This window comes from Chlorocebus sabaeus, chromosome 13, assembly GCF_047675955.1.
Source record: "Chlorocebus sabaeus isolate Y175 chromosome 13, mChlSab1.0.hap1, whole genome shotgun sequence".
NCBI classification, from domain to species: Eukaryota; Metazoa; Chordata; class Mammalia; order Primates; family Cercopithecidae; genus Chlorocebus; species Chlorocebus sabaeus.
In genome coordinates this window covers 99,908,214-99,930,822 of record NC_132916.1, presented here as the reverse complement: position 1 = coordinate 99,930,822, position 22,609 = coordinate 99,908,214, and the positions used below count along the sequence as shown (strand labels likewise).

At 38.1% G+C, this 22,609-nt stretch overlaps 1 protein-coding gene across 8 annotated transcripts in view; it reads left to right on the top strand.

Moving 5' to 3' along the window:
• The window catches only part of SENP6 (SUMO specific peptidase 6), a 112,362-nt gene that overhangs the window by 72,261 nt on the left and 17,492 nt on the right, over positions 1-22,609 (top strand). For 7 of the 8 annotated variants that reach the window (XM_008006386.3, XM_038002157.2, XM_008006385.3 and 4 more), the window contains 7 exons: positions 1,575-1,608; positions 1,998-2,192; positions 3,149-3,375; positions 4,685-4,794; positions 4,915-5,031; positions 18,548-18,667; positions 20,164-20,256. In XM_008006386.3, the coding sequence (XP_008004577.2) occupies positions 1,575-1,608; positions 1,998-2,192; positions 3,149-3,375; positions 4,685-4,794; positions 4,915-5,031; positions 18,548-18,667; positions 20,164-20,256 (896 nt within the window). The remainder of the gene's footprint in view (positions 1-1,574; positions 1,609-1,997; positions 2,193-3,148; positions 3,376-4,684; positions 4,795-4,914; positions 5,032-18,547; positions 18,668-20,163; positions 20,257-22,609) is intronic. The other variant, XM_073022650.1, reaches the window with a different exon arrangement.

Sequence of the window (22,609 nt, the reverse complement as noted above, 5' to 3'; positions counted from 1 at the left end):
GTAAAACCCCATCTCTACTAAGACTACAAAAATTAGCGGGGTGTGGTGGCGTGTACCATAACCCCAGCACCTAGGGAGGCTGAGGCAGGAGAATCACTTGAACCCGGGAGGTGGAGGTTGCAGTGAGCCAAGATTGTGCCGCTGCCTTCCAGCTTGGGTGACAGAGCGAGACTCATTCTCAGATAAATAAGTGAATGAGTGAATGCTTTATGTCATCATTATTGACACTTTTTGAATCAGCTAACATTTTTCCAAAACATACAATGTCAACATCCATATATGCTAGAACATTTCGCAAGCTACAGTACTTTTTTTTTTTTTTTTTTTTTAGTGATGAGGTCTCTCTTTGTTCCCCAGTTCAGTGCTGCAGTCATAACTAACTGTAACCTTGAACTCCTAGGCATAAGCAGTCCTTCCACCTCAGGCCCCAAGTAGTTGGGACTATAGGCACATGCCATCTATACCCGGCTACGTTTTTCTTTTTTTGAGATGATGTCTCACTATTTTTGCCCAGGGTGGAGTGCAGTGGCACAATCTTGGCTCATTGCAACCTCTGCCTCCCGGGTTCAAGCGATTCTCCTGCCTCAGCCTCCTGAGTAGCCGGGATTACAGGCATGCATTACCATGCCTGGCTAATTTTTTATACTTTTAGTAGAGACGGGGTTTCACCATGTTGTGTTGGCCAGGCTGATCTCAAACTCCTGGGCTCAAGCGATCCTCCCAAAATGCTGGGATAACAGTTAAAAGCCACCATTCCCTGCCGGTACCCGTGCTTAATGTCCCCAAATAATGTATTACTTCCCAGAGAAACCAGTTAACATACTCCTTTCAAACGCAATCTTTAGAGAGTATGTTTAGTGACATTCTAGACTTTGCAATTAATTATTGTAGTAATTGCTAAATTTATTTTATATTTCCTTTCTCTTTTTACATTATAAAAATCTTCACACTGAAAAGCTGAAAGAATTTTGCAATGAACTTTATATAACTCCCAGCTAAGTTCTACTATTAGCATTTTATTGTATTTGCTTTCCATATATCTCTTCATCCCTGTATGTATTTGTTTGTCTTGTTTTTTAATGCATTTCAAAATACTTGCCTCTTTTTTTGAATCTGTTAACTTCTGTAAAATAATTAATTCAGGGTAGGCTTAATGTGTCTTTTCCACATTGAAATAATTACTTAGAAAATACCATTTTGTAACCACCAGTAATAAATAATTCAGGCCAGGACCATCAATAGATGCAAAAACCATTGAGTGAATGTCAGACCCCCATGACGTGCAGTTTACCTGTATAACAAACCTGCACATGTAGCCCTGAACCTAAAATAAAAGTTAAAAAAAAAGAAAAGAAAGAGTGATGGAAGGGCTGTGGCAAGATGTTAACAGTTTAACAGTTAGTGAATTTAGGTAAGGAATATTTAGGTGTTCATTCTAATGTTATACCAACCTCTCTGTGGGATTTTAAGAGATAAACGAGTAATATAGGAAACATTCTAAGTACTTGAATAGAAAAGTGAAACCTGCCTTTCTTTGTAAGTCTAGAGCAATACTAATTCATCTTCTTTTTTAGTTTTGTTTAGATTTTATCAAGATACAGCTGGACGGTAAGCTATTTTATGTTTTTTTACTCACTAAAGCTTTCTTTACACCAAAGCACTTTACAGGAATAAAAGATTTAAAAATATTCATAGAATTTATTAAGATGGTTAGTTGTTACATATATCTTCTTATCAAAGGGCATATATCTTGGTGTAAATTTCATTCAGAAATATCACAGAGCCAAACTTTTTAGAAACCCCTTTTCATTTGGAAAAAATAAAAAAGCTTCTTTAAAGCAGTTATAAAGATTGTTTTTATTACCCACAAGAGTAATGATGTGCAGAGCATAATAAATATGTACTTACATTTAAACTTGTATTTCCTCACAATTTCCTCCATTCATGATATTACCCTCTTAAAAGTTATTTTTCCATTTCCATTTGTTTTCCTCCAGAACCAGACCGTGATCCTGTAGAGATTATTTTAAATACCTCTGATCTAACTAAATGTGAATGGTGTAATGTCCGAAAATTACCCGTAGTGTTTCTTCAGGCAATTCCAGCAGTTTATCAAAAGCTGAGCATGCAACTGCAAATGAATAAGGAGGATAAAGTTTGGAATGATTGTAAAGGAATAAATAAATTAACAAGTAAGTTGTGTAAAACAGATTATAATAGGTAATTATAATAGATATTGTATTTACAATAGCTGTTGAATAGCAAAATGTGAGTGCACTTTGACAGATGCCTTAGATGTATATTATCTACAATTCTCACAGCTACCTTGTGAAATAGATATTACTTTCTCCACTTTACAGATAAGGAAAAACTCACAGAAAGTAGAAGGGCTGAAGATAAAACCCAGACTTACTCATTTAGAAAGTTTCTAAGTAGATTAAAACCCAAAAGATCTGCGCTCTTAACTAACACTGTAATCTGAGTAAACTAAAATTTTTTAACTGATAGGAATATTAAATGTAAATCAGCCATATAAATCTGGAAATCTTGAAACTTGGCCTGAATAGGAAGTTATTAAGTTCATAAAATGGGCCTTAAGTCTTTATAATACATAGATATGGTTCTCCAGGTTTTTTTCCTTCACCTTTAACACTTAAAGCATGGCTTGACTGCTTAGAAGATAAACACATTTCAGCAGTAATTGCTGCTTCACCTTAATTATGAAAAAGTGTTAGCTACCAGTGAATCTGCAAGAGTTGGCACATTAGTGAAAAGATGTTTTGCAGTTAGATTCTCTTGAGATACTATCAGTTCACGTGGCAATTTTCTATTTGTGTTTGACAAAAATGTTAACTATTATATCTTTATAGATTTAGATTTATTAGATGAAGTAAATTAGTTACATCTGTGAATAGATTTGTTCTTGAACTGTTACTAGAGTAATGGATTCTGGTTCCTTCCTTCTAATAACTTAAGAACTTGGCATGTAACACACACTGGTCTTTCCAGTGATTGTTGTGTATGTCAGACATTGTTGTGGACCTTTTTACTGGGATTTCTGATTATCTTCCCGGAAAGAATTACTCCTTTAAAAGTATCTATTTACTTTTGTTTTTTTAGACTTATAGTTATATTTGTTTCTTTTCAGATTTGGAAGAACAATATATAATTTTAATTTTTCAAAATGGCCTTGATCCTCAGGCAAATATGGTATTTGAAAGTATCATTAATGAAATTGGTATAAAGAATAACATTTCCAATTTTTTTGCGAAAATTCCCTTTGAAGAAGCTAATGGCAGACTTGTTGCCTGTACACGAACCTACGAAGAGAACATCAAAGGAAGTTGCGGGCAAAAGGAAAACAAAATTAAAACTGTAATTATGTTTTTTAATTTTAAAAATATTCTTAAATTATGGGTAGTTTTAAAGGAAAATATGTTTTATTTTAATACTGTTCCTTTCAGTGTTAAATATTTTTGATTCTATTTCAGAATTACTTGCTTTTATGTGTGATTTGTAAACTCCCTTGTGTCAAAACAGTGGTGAGCGGGCGACAAATAGTACTTGGTAAAGGTCTCAGAAGCATTTTTGGTTCCTCCACATTCTGTCCTTATCTTTACTTTTCATCATCATTTTTTCCGTCATCCTTTTTTCTTTATACCCTACTTCCAACATATAGATGCACACACCACTACTTTCAAATGGATTGGTTACTCTGTGTCTTAGGTTTGAAGAAATTGTGGTCCATGGTGTACATTTGTATGTAACACAGGCATATATGAGAAATGAACAATACATGCTACTTGATCTTTATTGTCGAAACATGTATCTCATACTAGAATAACTACTCATATAGCTAGGGAACTCTGAAGCCACCTGAAGCAAAGGTCACAGTACTACTATAACACATAGTCTAATGGTAAATAATACAAACATAATTTTAAAACTCTTAAGTTTATTTCCTATTATAGCAACTTAGCTTTGCTGACCTAATTTATTGGGAACAGATCTCTCAAACTGCCTACAAACTTGGAAATATGGTTATCCGCAGCACAATCTTGGTGATAGTTGAGCAAGGACTCCCCAAAAAACTATAAATATAGTTAGTGGGTTGAGAAAAGAACAAAGGAAGGATGGGAAATGGTTCTCTTTCTTTTGCATAGTTGGCATGGGAGACAGTGCCAACAGAAGAAAAGAGCAGCATAATGCAACTGGGATGGACTCAAACTTCAATGGAAGGTTCTTTCCTCTAAGGAACCCATTTCACTTAGCTTTATGGAGGGCTGAAACTCATTCGACTGTGTTCCGTGAGCCTCTGCCCCTACATCTTTTAGATTGCCTAGCCATTGAACTAAGAGGCAAAAACCACTTTGGTTTTTTAGAAAGGTTCTTTGAATGTTACCAGCATTATCTGATTTAATGTAGATAGTAGAGATCTTAGAGAAGTAAGATACTGAAAAATTACTGTTACATAAGTTGGGAGAGTCACTATCTAGAAGCTACAGATAAAAAGAAAGTGGCCCCTAGTTTTGCCTGTTTCTTATTTTTAATTGTTAAATATCATGCATACTTTTTAGTTCCATATTTTTAATCCATTTGCATTGAAAAACATTCTTGCCTTGTGCTTACCCTTTTTATTGAAACTTTTCCTAATTGACTGTAAATTGCGAATTTCCTTTACCAGGTATCATTTGAATCTAAAATACAGCTTAGAAGCAAACAAGAATTTCAGTTTTTTGATGAAGAAGAAGAAACTGGAGAAAACCACACCATCTTCATTGGTCCAGTAGAAAAGTGAGAGAATTCTTTTATATTTGCAATGATCTTAAATGTCTTTCTCTGTTTTATTACATTTCAGTTGTGTATACATATATATAGATTTGTTTATTTGCTTGCCTTCTAATTTTTTTACAGGTTGATAGTATATCCACCACCTCCAGCTAAGGGAGGCATCTCCGTTACTAATGAGGACCTACACTGTCTAAATGAAGGAGAATTTTTAAATGATGTTATTATAGACTTTTATTTGAAGTAAGTTAATTTTCCACTGATCTTTTATTAAATCTTTAACATTCTGTCATATCGTATGTCTGTTTTCCAGAGTCAGGCTTTTTGAGTTTTAAATTCCATCTCTACCACTTACTGTGTGACATTTGGGGAGTTATTTAATCTGTTTCTGTCTTTGCACATTTTAAAAATGAGAATTCTGTCTAAAGAGTTGTGAAAATTGGGCCAGGGAGTTAACTTATACCTATAATTCTGACACTTTGAGAGGTCAAGGTGGGAGGATCGCTTGAGCCCAAGAGTTCAGGACCTGCCTGGGAAACAAAGTGAGACTCTGTCTCCACAAAAAATTTAAAAATTAGCCAGGCATATACCTATAATCCCAGCCACTTGGGAGGCTCAGGCAGGAAGATTACCTGAGCCCGGGAGTTCGAAGTTGCAGTGAGTCATGGTGGTGCCACTGCACTCTAGCCTGGTCAACAAAGCAAAACCCTACCCCCACACCCACCCCCCAAAAACAGGAGTTGTGAGAATTAAATGAGATCGTACATATGAAGTAGTAGGAAAAATGCCTAGTACAGTGTTAGAAGTTTATGCTCTTGTAGGAAGCACAAATATGGAATTAAAGCAATGATAGAAGCATGAACATGGTGCAGACCTAGCAGTTGAGAGAATGCTTCATTATCTTTGGAGGTTGGGAGATATGAGGGACCAGGAAGCTTTCCTGGAAGAGCTTACATTATGACCCAATATACGTTATGACCCAACATACACATGTATACACCTATGTGCAGTGTCTTTATACATGTATCAATTTGTATGTTTTTACTGGTTTGTGATATAAAATGGACATGTATATGAAATAAAACAGAACTTAGCATCAGTATGCATAGTTCTCTGTAATATTTTCTAGTTTCTTATACTGTGTTTCATTAAACAAAACAAAACTTTCAAAAATTGATGCTGGAATCTGCTGAATTGATTTTATAGCCTATTGGTGGTTGCAGCTCAGTTTGGTGGGAGAACACATGTTGTTATAAAGAGCAAAGTTTTGATCAGTGAAATGATGCAATTGAATTTCTGTAAGACCATTTTGACAGGCATGACACTGTGGAAGTCTAGATGAGAGGTGATTTAAGGAAACAAGACGATTTAAGAAGCCTAATTAAGATATTTTAGTTAAAATGATGGGACGTTTTATGAGGTAGAATTGTTTAGTATATAGAATTAGTAGTACTCCAGGACTAATTAAGTGGATATTAAGGAGGAGAGAAAAGGGTGCCAGGTAGCTCCTCGTTTTCTGGCTCAAAAGACCTGCTAAATGATGTTGGCACTAAAGCAGTGAATGCAGAAGCAGAACAGGCTTGGGTGAGGAGGGGATAAGTTCCCTTTTAGATATCTGTGATATAACAAAAGGACAGTGCCAATCAGCAGTTTAGCAAATGGTTTTAGAGTTTGGTTGAGTTCTGACCAACAGAGATGGTAAGATGTTGTTTAATTGTGAGAATGAATGAAATTGCTTAGGTAGGGATGTAGAATGAGAAAAAGAGTATACGGACAGATCGATCCTGGAGATTAAATTTGAAGAGATAGACCGAGAATAAAAAGGCTCCCATGAATAATTTCCAAAGCTGTTCAAGAAGTAAGAAAAGAAATTGAAGGGAAGTGAGAGCTTTAAAGGAGATTATATTCAGTGTTAACAATATAGCAGATAAGGGTCAAGTATAATTTTGAGTTCACAATGACCCTAAAGTAATTAAGGTCAACTATGCAGCCTGGACTTGCATCCCAGTCCCAGGGGTAGCAAGTTACCCCTGAACTCTTGGAGATGGTATCAGTGGAGGCCTACTGGAGACCTCCCACCCCATCCATCAGTAACAGGGAGCCCTCTGGTATCAGTGGAGGTCTAGTAGAGAACACGTACTTTTAGTCCCACCTCACAATAATGAGGTAACACCCTACTACCCATTGGAGTGTGGTGCTAGAGGAAGTCTGCTAAAACACAAGAATTATATTGCTCTACATAGTTGTCAGCAAAAACAAAAACCATAATACTCAAAATGTCTAGATTTCAAAATGAAAATAATTTGCCTTACCCAGAATCAGGAAGATCTCAAACTGAATGAGAAAAGAAAGTCAATAGATATTAACACCAAGAAGACACAAATGTCAGAATTATTTGACAAAGATTTTAAAGCATCTGATACAGTTGAGGTTTGTGTCCTGACCCAAATCTCATGTCCATTTGTAATCCCCACTGTTGGAAGAGGGGCCTTGTGGGAGGTGGATTCTGGGGGCAGATGTCCCCCTTGCTATCCTTGTTATAGTGAGTAAGTTCTCACAAGTTCTGGTTGTTTATAAAAGTGTGTAGCATCTCCCCCTTTGCTCTCTCTTACTCCTGCTCCGGCCATTAAGATGTACCTCCTTCCTCTTCACCTTCCCTCATGATTCCAAGTTTCCTGAGGCGTCCACAGCCATACTTCCTGTACAGCCTGTGGATCTGTGAGTCAATTAAACCTCTTTTCTTTATAAATTACCCAGTCTCAGGTAGTTCTTTTTGTTGTTGTTGTTGTTGATTTTATTTTTTTTTGGAGATGGAGCCTCGCTCTGTCACCCAGTCTGCAGTGCAGTGGCGTGATCTCGGCACACTGCAGCCTTTGCCTTCTACATTCAAGCAGTACTTCCACCTCAACCTCTTGAGTAGCTGGGGTTACAGGCACTCACTACCACACCCAGCTAATTTCAGGTAGTTCTTTAGAGCAGTGAGAGAACGGACTGATACAGCATCCATCGTAAAAATGTTTTAATGAACATGATGACAACTTGTGAAACAAATGAAAACTCAAAACAATATAAAGAAGAGAGAAATGGATGGGTCTGTAATCCTAGCAGTTTGGGAGGTCATGGTGAGAGGATCACTTGAGGCCAGGAGTTTGAGACCAGCCTGGGTAACATAGCAAAATCCTCATCTGTACAAAAAAACAAAAATGTAAAAAGGAAGAAACATGGAAATTTTAGAACTAAAAATACAAAACTGAAATAATGACTTCAGGGGCTGGGCTCGATAGCAGAATGGAAAAGACAGAGGAAGGAATCAATGAACTGTCTACAAGACATGTCAAAGTAATGATATTAAATAGGTTGAAAGAAAAAGAATGGAAAAGATACACCATACAAACATTAAACAAAAGAAAGCAGAATCTGATAAACTTCTGAGGAAAGAAAATTACCAGGGATCAAGAAGGATATTTTATAATGATAAAAAAGTGATCAACCAAGAAAACATACTAATCCTATGTACTAAACAACAGAGTTATAAAGTGTGAAGCAAAAACTGATAGACCTGAAAGGAGAAACAGACAAATCCACAAATAAACTTGGAGATGTTAGTACCCCTCTCTCAACAATTGGTAGAATAACTAGAAAGAAAATCAACAAGGATATAGAAGAACTCGACAACACCATCAACCAGCAGGATCTACTCAACATCAGGATTATATTCTTTTTTTTTTTTAATTATACTTTAAGTTCTAGAGTACATGTGCACAATGTACAGGTTTGATACATAGATACATAGGTATACATGTGCCATGTTGGTTTGCTGCACCCATCAACTCATCATTTACATTAGGTATTTCTCCTAACGCTTTCCCTCCCCCAGCCCTCCACCCCGCAACAGGCCCCGGTGTGTGATGTTCCTCGCCCTGTGTCTCAGTGAACTGATTGTTCAGTTCCCATCTATGAGTGAGAAAATGCTGTGTTTGGTTTTCTGTCCTTGTGATAGTTTGCTGAGAATGATGGTTACCAGCTTTATCCATGTCCCTGCAAAGGACATGAACTCATCCTTTTTATGGCTGCAACTATGCATGGTGTATTGTATTCCATGTTGTATATGTGCCACATTTTCTTAATCCAGTCTATCATTGATGGACATTTGGGTTGGTTCCAACTCTTTGCTATTGTGAGTAGTGCCACAATAAACATACGTGTGCATGTGTCTTTATAGTAGCATGATTTATAATCCTTTGGGTATATACCGAGTAATGGGATTGCTGGGTCAAATGGTATTTCTAGTTCTAGATCCTTGAGGAATCGCCACACTGTCTTCCACAATGGTTGAACGAATTTACAGTCCCACCAACAGTGTAAAAGCGTTCCTATTTCTCCACATCCTCTCCATCATCTGTTGCTTCCTGACTTTTTAAAGATTGCCATTCTAACTGGCGTGAGATGATACCTGATTGTGGTTTTGGTTTGCATTTCTCTGATGACCAGTGATGATGAACATTTTCTCATGCGCCTGTTGGCTGTATAGATGTCTTCTGTAGAGAAGTGTCTTCATATCCTTTGGCCACTTTTTGATGGTGTTTTTTTCTTGTAAATTTGTTTGAGTTCTTTGTAGATTTTGGATATTAGCCCTTTGTCATATGGGTAGATTGCAGAAATTTTCTGTAGGTTGCCTGTTCACTCTGATGGTAGTTTCTTTTGCTGTGTGGAAGCTCTTTAGTTTAATTAGATCCGATTTGTGTATTTTGGCCATGTGGAAGCTCTTTAGTTTAATTAGATCCCATTTGTCTATTTTGGCTTTTGTTGCCATTGCTTTTGGTATTTTAGTCATGAAGTCCTTGCCCATGCCTATGTCCTGAATGGTATTGTCTAGGTTTTCTTTTAGGGTTTTTATGGTTTTAAGTCTAACATTTAAGTCTTCAATGCATCTTGAATTAGTTTTTGTATAAGGTGTAAGGAAGGGATACAGTTTCAGCTTTCTACATACAGCTAGCCAATTTTCCCAGCACCATTTATTAAATAGGGAATCCTTTCCCTACTTCTTGTTTTTGTCAAGTTTGTTAAAGATCAGATGGTTGTAGATGTGTAATGTTATTTCTGAGACCTCTGGTCCGTTCCATTGGTCTATATCTCTGTTTTGGTGCCAGTACCATGCTGATTTGGTTACTGTAGCTTTGTAGTATAGTTTGAAGTCAAGTAGCGTGATGCCTCCAGCTTTGTTGTTTTTGCTTAGGATTGTCTTGGCAATGCAGGCTGTTTTTTGGTTCCATATGAACTTTAAAGTAGTTTTTTCCAATTCTGTGAAGAAAGTCATTGGTAGCTTGATGGGGGTGGCATTGAATCTATAAATTACTTTGGGCAGTATGACCATTTTCCCGATATTGATTCTTCCTATCCATGAGAATGGAATATTCTTCCATTTGTTTGTGTCCTCTGTTATTTCGTCGAGCAGTGGTTTGTAGTTCTCCTTGAAGAGGTCCTTCACATCCCTTGTAAGTTGGATTCCTAGGTGTTTTATTCTCTTTGTAGGAACCGTGAATGGGAGTTCACTCATGGTTTGGCTCTCTGTTTATCTGTTAATGGTGTATAGGAATGCTTGTGATTTTTGCACATTGATTTTGTATCCTGAGACTTTGCTGAAGTTGCTTGTCAGCATAAGGAGATTTTTGGGCTGAGACGATGGGGTTTTCCAAATACACAAACATGTCATCTGCAAAGAGGGACAATTTGACTTCCCCAGTTCCCAATTGAATACCCTTTATTTCTTTCACTTGCCTGATTGCCCTAGCCAGAACTTCCAACACTATGTTGAATAGGAGTGGTGAGAGAGGGCATCCTTGTCTTGTGCGAGTTTTCAAAGGGAATGCTTCCAGTTTTTGCCCATTCAGTATGATATTGGCTGTGGGTTTGTTATAAATAGCTCTTATTGATTTTCCATCAATACTTAGTTTATTGAGAGTTTTTAGCATGAAGGGCTGTTGAATTTTGTCAAAGGCCGTTTCTGCATCTATTGAGATAATCATGTGGTTTTTGTGGTTGGTTCTGTTTATGTGATGGATTATGTTTATTGATTTGCATATGTTGAATCAGACTTGCATACCAGGGATGAAGCCGACTTGATCGTAGAGGATAAGCTTTTTGATGTGCTATTGGACTAGGTTTGCCAGTATTTTATTGAGGATTTTTACATCAGTGTTCATCAGGGATATTGATCTAAAATTCTCTTTTTTTGTTGTGTCTCTGCCAAGCTTTGGTATCAGCATTGATGTTGGCCTCATAAAATGAGTTAGGGAGGATTTCCTCTTTTTCTGTTGATTGGAATAGTTTCAGAGGGAATGGTACTAGCTCCTCTCTGTACCTCTGGTAAAATTCGACTGTGAATCTGTCTGGTCTTGAACTTTTTTTGGTTGGTAGGCTATTAATTATTGCCTCAATTTCAGAGCCTGTTACTGGTCTATTTAGAGATTCAAGTTCTTCCTGGTTCAGTCTTGGGAGGGTGTATGTGTCCAGGAATTTATCCATTTCTTCTAGATTTTCTAGTTTATCTGCGTAGAGGTGTTTATTCTCTGATGGTATTTTGTATTTCTGTGGGATCAGTAGTGGTACCCCCTTTATGATTTTTTATTGCGTCTATTTGATTCTTCTCTCTTTTCTTCTTTATTAGTCTTGCTAGCGGTCTATCAATTTTGTTGGTCTTTTCAAAAAACCAGCTCCTGGATTCATTGATTTTTTTTGAAGGGTTTTTTGTGTTTCTAGCTCCTTCAGTTCTGCTTTGATCTTAGTTATCTCTTGCCTTCTGTTAGCTTTTGAATGTGTTTGCTTTTGCTTCTCTAGTTCTTTTAATTGTGATGTTAGGGTGTCGATTTTAGATCTTTCCTGCTTTCTCTTGTGGGCATTTAGTGCTATAAATTTCCCTCTACACACTGCTTTAAGTTAAGATGATTTAAATGTGTCCCAGAGATTCTGGTGCATTGTGTCTTTGTTCTCACTGGTTTCAAAGAACATCTTTATTTCTGTCTTCATTTTGTTATTTCCCCAGTAGTCATTTAGGAGCAAGTTGTTCAGTTTCCATGTAGTTGGGCAGTTTTGAGTGAGTTTCTTCATCCTGAGTTCTAATTTGATTACACTGTGGTCTGAGAGACAGTTTGTTGTGATTTCTGTTCTTTTACATCTGCTGAGGAGTGCTTTGCTTCCAATTATGTGGTCGATTTTAGAATAAGTGTGATGTGGTGCTGAGAAGAATGCATATTCTGTTAATTTGGGGTGGAGAGTTCTGTAGATGTCTATTAGGTCTGCTTGTTACAGAGCTGAGTTCAGGTTCTGGATATCCTTATTAACCTTCTGTCTCGTTGATCTGTCTAATGTTGACAGTGGGGTGTTAAAGTCTCCCATTATTGTTGTGTGGGATTCTAAGTCTCTTCGTGGGTCTCTAAGGATTTGCTTTATGAATCTGGGTGCTCCTGTATTGGGTGCATATATATTTAGGATAGTTAGCTCTTTTTATTGAATTGATCCCTTTACCATTATGTAATAGCTTTGTCTCTTTTGATCTTTGTTGGTTTAAAGTCTTTTTTTTCAGAGACTAGGATTATAACCCCTGTGTTTTTTTTGCTTTCCGTTTGCTTCGTAGATCTTCCTCCATCCCTTTATTTTCAGCCTATCTGTGTCTCTGCATGTGAGATGGGTCTCCTGAATACAGCAGACTGATGGGTCTTGACTCTTTATCCAATTTGCCAGTCTGTGTCTTTTAATTGGGGCATTTAGCCCATTTACATTTAAGGTTAATATTGTTATGTGTGAATTTGATCCTGTCATTATGATGTTTGCTGGTTATTTTGGCCATTAATTGATGCCATTTCTTCATAGCGTCGATGGTCTTTACAATTTGGCCTGTTTTTGCAGTAGCTGGTACCGGTTGTTTCTTTTCATGTTTAGTGCTTCCTTCAGGAGCTCTTGTAAGGCAGGCCTGGTGGTGACAAAATCTCTCAGCATTTGCTTGTCTCTGAAGGATTTTATTTCTCCTTCACTTACGAAGCTTAGTTTGGCTAGATATGAAATTCTGGATTGAAAATTCTTTTCTTTTCTTTTTTTTTTTTTTTTTTTTTTTTTGAGATGGAGTCTCACTGTTTGCCCAGGCTGGAGTGCAGTGGCCGGATCTCAGCTCACTGCAAGCTCTGCCTCCTGGGTTTACGCCATCCTCCTGCCTCAGCCTCCCGAGTAGCTGGGACTATAGGCGCCCGCCACCTCACCCGGCCAGTTTTTTTTTTTTTTTTTTTTTTTTTGTATTTTTTAGTAGAGACGGGGTTTCATCATGTTAGCCAGGATGGTCTCGATCTCCTGACCTCGTGATCCACCCGTCTCAGCCTCCCAAAGTGCTGGGATTACAGGCTTGAGCCACCACGCCCGGCCAAAAATTATTTTATTTAAGAATATTGAATATTGGCCCCCACTCTCTTCTGGCTTGTAGGGTTTCTGCTGAGATATCCACTGTTAGTCTGATGGATTTCCCTTTGTGGGTAACTCGACCTTTCTCTCTAGCTGCCCTTAACACTTTTTCCTTCATGTCAAGCTTGAGGCATCTGACAATTATGTGTCTTGGAGTTGCTCTTCTCGAGGAGTATCTTTGTGGTGTTCTCTGTATTTCCTGAATTTGAATGTTGGCCTGCCTTGCTAGACTGGGGAAGTTCTCCTGGATAATATCCTGAAGAGTGTTTTCCAACTTGGTTCCATTATTCATATCACTTTCAGGTACGCCAGTCAAACGTAGATTTTTCACATAGTCTCATATTTCTTGGAGGCTTTGTTCGTTTCTTTTTACTCTCTTTCTCTAACCTTGTCTTCTCGCTTTATTTCATTAATTTGATCTTCAGTCACTGATACCCTTTCTTCCACTTGATCGAATTGGCTGTTGAAGCTTGTGCATGCGTCATGGAGTTCTCGTGCAGTGGTTTTCAGCTCCATCAGGTCATTGAAGGTCCTGACCTCGTGATCTGCCCACCTCGGTCTCCCGAAGTGCTGGGATTACAGGCGTGAGCCACTGCGCCTGGCCAAATTTTGTGTTTTTACCACAATTTTAAAAAATATTATCTCTCAGTCCTAATGTATACTACCTGAATACAAACCAAGCTACTGAGTAGCCTGAAGTGAATGTATAGATAAATGTTTTTGTTGTTGGATGGAGTGTTCTGTGAATGTCAGTTATGTGAAGTTGGTTGATACTACTTTTTCAGCTCATCTTCATACTTACTGATTTTCTGCTTACTTGTTCTATCAGTTATTGAGAAAGGGTTGTTGAAATCTTCAACTATAATTATGAATTTGTCTGCTTATTTCAAAGTTGTATCAATTTTTGCCACGTATTTTGAAGCTCCCTTGGTAGGCACATACACATTTATGTTTTGGAGAATTCACCTCTATATCATTATGTAATGTCCCTCATTGTCTTTGATAATCTTCCTTGTCCTTGTCTACTTTGTTCAAAATGAATATAGCTACTTCACCTTCTTTTGATTTGCATTTACATGTCATATGTCATATATCCCTTCACTCCTTTACTTTTAGGCTATTTAAGTCTTTATATTTAAAATGGTTTTGTGTTTTTGAAAGCATATTGCTCAATGTAAAATCTTAAGTTGAACTCCTGTATTTTGCTTACATTTTAGCATATTTCATACTTAATCTACACTATAGTAGAGCTTTAATGTTTATCACACTGACTTTATATTTTCAGCAAACCCCTTTAAAATTTTACAGTTACACATTAAAACAAATTTCATATAGTAAACTTATGATATCTATGAGGTCTGCCTTCTCTGAGGGAGATAAAATAATAAAAGACCTAACAGAATCCATGCTTTAAAAGATCTTCATTTATGTTTGTCTCATGACATTCTTAGAAGTGAATTAAAGAGAAACCTTTTTTTTAACTTCATTACTAAATGAGTAACGGCCACAACCAGAGTTGCTAACTCTTCTCCATTTCGTTTTTTTGGGGACGGAGTCTCGCTCTGTCTCCCAGGCTGGAGTGCAGTGGCGCGATCTCAGCTCACTGCAAGCTCTGCCTCCCGGGTTCATGCCACTCTCCTCCCTCAGCCTCCCGAGTAGCTGGGACTACAGGCGCCCACCACCACGCCCGGCTAATTTTTTGAAGTTTTTAGTAGACACAGGGTTTCACCGCGTTAGCCAGGATGGTCTCGATCTCCCGACCTCGTGATCCGCCCGCCTCAGCCTCCCAAAGTGCTGGGATTACAGGCGTGAGCCACCGCGCCCGGCCAACTCTTCTCCATTTCTAACTTTCTGAATAAGAAACTTTGAAACAAACTTTGCCAACATTATAAGGAATAGAAGGGCATTGCATCTGGGGAATGTTAATGTAGAAAAGAAGAGGACTATTTTAATAAAAATTATGTTCAGAGTCTCTTTCATATCGTAAGAGGCTAACCTTAAAATCTTTTTTTTTCTTTTCTTTTTCTTTTTCTTTTTTTGAGACAGAGTCTCGCTCTGTAGCCCACGCTGGAGTGCAGTGGCCTGATTTCAGCTCACTGCAAACTCCGCCTCCCGGGTTCACGCTATTCTCCTGCCTCAGCCTCTCAAGTAGCTGGGACTACAGGCGCCCGCTACCACGCCCGGCTAATTTTTTTGTATTTTTTTTTAGTAGAGACGGGGTTTGTTAGCCACGGTGGTCTCAATCTCCTGACCTCGTGATCCACCTACCTCGGCCTCCCAAAGTGCTGGGATTACAGGCGTGAGCCACCACGCCCGGGCTCTTAAAATCTTTTTTGTTTCATTTTTTGTTTGTTTGTCTTTTTGTTTTTTTGAGACAGAGTCTTGCTCTGTCACCCAGGGTGAAGTTCAAGATCAGCCTGGGCAACATGGCGAAACCCCATGTTTACCCCCCAAAAAAAGCACAAGTTAGCTGGTTGTGGTAGAGTATGCCTGTAGTCCCAGCTACTCTGGAGGTAGAGGTAGGAGGATGGCTTCAGCCCGGGAGGTGGTGGCTGCAGTGAGCCACTACGCCCAGCTCAGTTTTCTCAAATCACAAATACATTTCCTTTTTTTAAGGTGAATATCCCTTTATTCAATTCAGTTTTGTAAAACAACCATTGTAGGCCAGGCACAGTGGCTCACGCCTAAAATCCCAGCACTTTGGGAGGCCAGGGTGGGAGGGTCATTTGAGGGACAGAGTTCAAGACCAACCTGGCCAACGTGGTAAAACCCGACCTCTACTAAAAAAAATACAGAAATTAGCTGGGCGTGGTGGCGGGTGCCTGTAGTCCTAGCTGCTCAGGAGGCTGAGGCAGGAGAATCACTTGAACCTGGAGGCGGAGATTACAGTGAGCCAAGATTGTGCCACTGCACTCCAGCCTGGAGGACAGAGTGAGACTCGGTCTGAGGGGAAAAAAAAAAAACAAAACCCAAAGTAGCCATTGTCATTTGGGCCAGCAAAAGTCTCATGGTTCACTCATTACAGTATAGTCCCTGGACTGATAGCTATTTCTCTACATGGTGTGTTTTGAAGATTATAGAATCCAGTAATTGATGTAAACTGTGTCTTGATCTGATTCACTGTCTTGTATTATCTTCTTTAGGGGCACACTGAGTTGCCTGAAAGCAAGAAATCTTTTAAATTATGTCTTCATTAAAACTTGAGCTATGGAATTTTTGCTTATTAGTGATGAAAGTAACAGGTCTCAAGAACGTGCCCTCTGGGGGCCAGATGTTTTAAGCATTGCTCTTTCTGTGTAAGATTTCACAAGGCTTTCAGATTGTCCTCATTTTCATAATATTAATATGGTCGTAAGCTTGAACTGGCATAAGTCCTATGAGAAAGTTTGGATCATAAATAAATTTAATATATCATAATTTCTCTTTGTGATATAAATGACTATTGTTATTTGTTTTGATATAGATGTATAAAAAATAACTAAGGCAATAAAAAATTAGAACCAGGCCAGGTGCAGTGGCTCACACCTGTAATCCCAGCACCTTGGGAGGCCAAGGCAGGTGGATCACCTGAGGTCGGGAGTTCAAGACCAACATGACCAATATGGAGAAACCCCATCTCTACTAAAAATACAAAATTAGCCTGGCATGATGGTGCATGCATGTAATCTCAGCTACTCAGGAGGCTGAGGCGAGAGAATTGCTTGAACCCGGGAGGTGGAGGTTGTGGTGAGCCGAGATGGTGCCATTGCACTGCAGCCTACCTAGGCAACAAGAGCGAAACTCTTATCTCAAAAAATATTAGAGCCAATGGAAGATCACTTTACAGAGTCATTGTTACCACCTCACCAGTGTACAAGTTCTTTCTCTTTATTTTCTATTTTCATAAAAAATACTATGCTGCTGGTTCTTCATGGTTTATTAACTGAACTGTTTAAAATGAAATAAACAATACATAACACTTTTATTCAGATATAATACATATAACATACAATTCACCCATTTAAAGTATACAATTCAGTGTGTTTCATTGCTCCGTAAAGAAGCCTATTACCCATTAGCAATCTCTGTTTTCTTCCAATCCCTCCTCCAGCCCTATGCAACTGTCAGTCTTTTCTCTATCTCTGGCTTTTTGTATTCTGGACATTTTGTATAAATAGAACCATAAAATACGCGGTTTTTATGAGTAGATTCTTTCAGTTAGCATGTTTTCAAGGATTTTCTATGATGATATATGTATTAGCACTTCATTTCTATTTCAAATATTTGATTGTATAAATGTAACACTTTATTTTTCCATTTGTCAGTGAGCATTTTTCTTATGCTTTTGGGCTATTATGAATAATGTGGGGACGTATGCTTTACTCTAGATGTAGAGTGTGCCCTTGGTTTTTTTAAGTTTATTTTTATTTTTTTTGAGACCAAGTCTTGCTCTGTCATGCCCAGGCTAGAGTGTAGTGGCGTGATTTTGGCTCCCTGCAACCTCTGCCTCACAGGTTCAAGTGATTCTCCAGCCTCAGTCTCCCAAGTAGCTGGGATTATAGACACTCGCCACCACGCCCGGCTAATTTTTTGTATTTTAGTAGAGACAGAGTTTCATCGTATTGGCCAGGCTGGTCTCGAACTCCCAACCTCAGGTGATCTGCCCACCTCAGCCTCCTAAAGTGCTGACGTTACAGGCATGAGCCATTGTGCTCAGCCTAACAAGATTTTTGGGTTTTTTGTGTGTGACAGTCTCACTTTGTTGCTCAGGCTGGAGTGCATTGGCTCAATTTCAGCTCGCTGCATAGAATGTGTCCTTGTTTTAAAACGTTAAATGTTTATGTTATAATTTTATTTTCAAATAGTAATTTTCATTGCCTGAAGATAATCTGATAGTTATCAAACTTTGCTAATAATTTCCTTGGTTCTAAAGAAGAAAGATTTACTGAGTTTTTAGTATAAAGCGAACTGTGGCTGTGCGCAATGACTCAGGCCTGTAATCCCAGCACTTTGGGAGGCTGAGGCGGGCGGATTACTTGAGGTCAGGAGTTTGAGACCCGCCTGACCAACATGGTGAAACCCCATCTCTACTAAAATACAAAAATTAGCTAGGCATGGTGGTGTGTGCCTGTAATCCCAGCTACTTGGGAAGCTGAAGCAGGAGAATCACTTAAATCCAGGATGTGGAGGTTGCAGTGAGTTGAGATCGCACCACTGCACTCCAGCCTGGGCAACAGAACGAGACTCCGTCTCAAAAAAATAGAAATAAATAAATAAGTAAATAAAGTGAACTGTTACATTAATTATATTTGAATTATTTTGTATCAAATAGATATTTGGTGCTTGAAAAACTGAAGAAGGAAGACGCTGACCGAATTCATATATTCAGTTCTTTTTTCTATAAACGCCTTAATCAGAGAGAGAGGAGAAATCATGAAACAACTAATCTGTCGTAAGTCAAACTCTGAAAATATTTAACAGATGTAAGTCACTCAAATTTAACTAAGTAAAAAATCACGTATTTGAAAGAAAACACAAATCTCTGCAATTCTTTTGCTTACTTTTTAAATTCTCCAGCCAGGAAGAGAACGCACTAAATAAGTCAGTTCCATTTTCATGCTTCATGGGTTCATATTCACCTGCCTTAGACTAACTTTGTGCTAGTTTTGGAATTTTTTTTAACAACTTATTTATATTGAGGCAATATCATTTACTTCTCTTATCAGTTTACAAAATTAATATAATTCATAACATTCTAATACTTCCAGAATACCTAGAATTTATAAATGTTCTAGGTCAAATATGTAGAATAGTGTTTCCCAGATGTGACTAATAGGTTTTTTTTTTAATTACTTAGATACTTACTAACTACAGATTACTCTGTTTTATCCTAGGTGTTTATCCATAATAGAAAAGAACCTGTGAATCTATACTCTTAATAAGCTCTTTGGGTGATTCTTCTCAGACAAATTAAGGAAGTACTATTGTACATAGTAGGCCTGATTTGTTTTTTTTTTCAAGTCAGGGTCTCACTCTGTCACCCAGGCTGGAGGGCATTGGTATAATCTTGTCTTACTGCAACCTCCACCTCAGCCTCTCAAGTGATCCTTCCACCTCAGCCTCTCAAGTAGCTGGGACTAAGACACATGCCACCCTACCCAGCTAATTTTTGTATTTTTTGTAGAGACAGAGTTTCACCATGTTTCCCAGGCTGGTTTCAAACTCCTGGGCTCAAGGAATCTGCTCGCCTCTGCCTCCCGAAGTACTGGGATTTCAGGTGTGAGCCACCATGCCCACCTATTTTCTTTATAATTCTTCTCCATATAGTGATGGCATCTAGCTCTGATAATTTGCTGGTAATTGATCAGAAGATACACTTAAGAATTGGTAGATTTTTAAATTTAAAACTAGTCTTAGATGTCTTGAATTGATGGCTGCTATGCATGATAATAAATAATAATAAATAATATTTTCTCTTATTTCAGCAATTCCTAATGTTGCCTCTTAGAGTTGATAATAGTCGTTGGTTTTGACCAGTGCTCATAGCTATATTGCTTCATCTACCATCAGATAATGCTCACTTTTCCTACTGTTTTCTCCCCAGTTACCCTAAGTTTTGCTTGGCTACACCTCTCAACATAGTTGCCAGTACCAATTCTGCAGTAATAAAAATAGTAAAGAGAAGTCTAGGCAAGATAAGCACTAGAACTTCCGCCCCTCAGATGGAGTAACAGGAGTAAAATATCTTTCTCCAAATTCAACAGTGGGTAGTCCCGTGCCTTCCTAGTTTCAATCCAACAAGTTCTCTTTTCTTTCCCCAGTTTGTCAAACCATTTTATGCAACTGTTTGAGCTATTACATCTGAATCTTCTTAATTTATAAATCACTACATATAAGCTGGAGCACTAGAAATATTTCAGAAGCTTATAATTTATCTCTTTCTTACAGAATACAGCAAAAGCGACATGGGAGAGTAAAAACATGGACCCGGCATGTAGATATTTTTGAGAAGGATTTTATTTTTGTACCCCTTAATGAAGCGTGAGTAAGGATTTCCTTTATGTAAATGATGGCAATTTTTAAATAATTAGTATGAGGTGAAGAATTCATTTTAAAACATCTTTCTGAAATCTCTTGTATATATTCATATTTGTACTGCCTGTTTTACAAGAATTAATGCAGTTTCACAGTGAATCATGTAAGATACTGAATTTTACAGGCAGTAGACCCAGATACCTTTCTAATCTCATTTTATTCATTAATGTCAAATACTATTTTTTTAAAAAAAGTGGTGCTTATTGTCTAGCAAATCTATAGAAAAGTATTATTTTTACAAAAAGATGATTAGATCACATAAAGGAGTTGGAATCTTAAGTTTAAAATACACTTCTGTTTTTAACCAGAAGGGAGAAATGATGGTTGGATTTATGCCATTTTTCAATTAAAAACCATACGGACTACTTGAAGAAGTTTCTGAGTAAATGAAGGTGTTTAAATATTTATATTATTCTCTCCCAATGACTAGATAGTATTGTTTTACAAGTAAGACTTAAAAGTTTTTTGTATTTTGTTCGTTTTTCTATGCCCTCGATCCAAAGACCACCAGAAATACACTTGTAGCTGGAAAACTTTGTTTATTACTTACATCAAGGAATAACACACACCATGGGCAGCTCTGGAGCCTCTCATTAAAAGGGAGTTTCAAAGAAACTGTGAAAGCATCTGGGCTTTCCTTGGGTGATAATGGGGGGGGTCTAAAGTAGTGGTGGTTTGCCTAGGTAAAGAATTAGCATTCACTTATTAATAAAGAAGAAGCATGTTGACTATTTTGTGGTTTCCAACTGTAACCTTATATTTTTCTGCCTAGACAAATCATGATATGGCCCTACTTTGTCTCACTCTGTCATGGTTGCAGAATATACTTTCCTGGAGTTGGTATTCTATGAGATTGTTTATGTGTAATAAGTCTAGCTGTGCCAAGCTAGCTTCCGAATTTTTTTTTTAACTTTTGTAGAGGTGGGTATCTCACTGTGTTGCTCAGGCTGGTCTTGAACTCTTGGCCTCAAGCCATCCCCCCCCACCTCAGGCTCCCAAGTAGCTGGGATTATAGACATGAGCCACTGCTCCTGGCAGAGCTATATATTTTTAAATTCATATTATCATAGTAATATTTAAAACATTTAAAACTAGTTGATTTCTTCATTCTCTTCAAAATAAGGTTTTGGCTGGGTGTGGTGGCTCACGCCTATAATCCCAGCACTTTGGGAGGCCAAGGGGGCGGAGTACTTGAGGTCAGGGATTCAAGACCAGGTTGGCCAACGTGGTGAAACCTCTGTCTCTACTGAACATACAAAAATTAGCTGGGCGTGGTGGTGTGTGCCTGTCATCCCACGTGCTCAGGAGGCTGAGGCAGGAGGATTGCCTGAACCCGGGAGGCAGAAGTTGCAGTGAGCCAAGATCATGCCTCTGCACTCCCGCCTGGGGAGCAGAGTGAGACTCCTCAAAAAGAAAGAAGGAAAAGAGGTTTCTTGACTGGTAAATCTGTCTTGTAAAGTGACGTGAACAGTTACTCGGTGAAAGGGAAGAAAGCCATATGTCAGAAATGAATCATAAAAATTTTAAGTAGAAATATAATTTGATTACACAAGATTTAGGGATAGAGGCACATCCCTCTTAATCACTCTCCCTGTGCATGGAAGTTATTATCAGTGCTTCCAGTCATCTTAGTGAGAGGTAGAGGATGAACTCTCCGTAAGAGGACTCTACCATTTATAGATTTAAAAATAGCCTATAAATCAAGAGAGCTTGTTTTTGTTTTGGCTTTTTTTTTTTTTTTTTTTTTTTGAAGAGATAAAGCTACAAATACTTATGCATTAATTATGTTAGATTGGCTGCCATATATTTGTCATCTGTTTTGTTTTTATTTTTTCTGGTGGTACCAATTTTTTTTTCTTTCTTTTTTTTTTTTTCCTCGTGATAGAGTCTCTCTGTGTCATCCAGACTGGAGTGTAGTAGCGTGATGTCACTTTAGTGCAGCCTCAACCTCCCAGGCTTAAGCGATCCTCCATCCTCAGCCTCCTGAGTAGCTGGAACTATAGGTGCATGCTACCACGCCTGGCTAATTTTTGTGTTTTTTTTAGAGGATGGGGTTTTGCCATGCTGCCCAGACTGGTCTCAAACTCCAGAGCCCAAGCAATCCACCTGCCTTATCCTCTCAAAGTGCTGGAATTACAGGCATGTGCCACTGTACCTGGCCCAATTTTTTTCTTAAGTTTCTAGCTGTTTATTAAAAATTGTTATAGTAATTTCCAGGAACACAAATTTGATGTATGGGTCTAATCCATCTTAAGTGAAATTGCCTGGGTATTTTGTTTTGTTTTGTTTTTTAGAGACA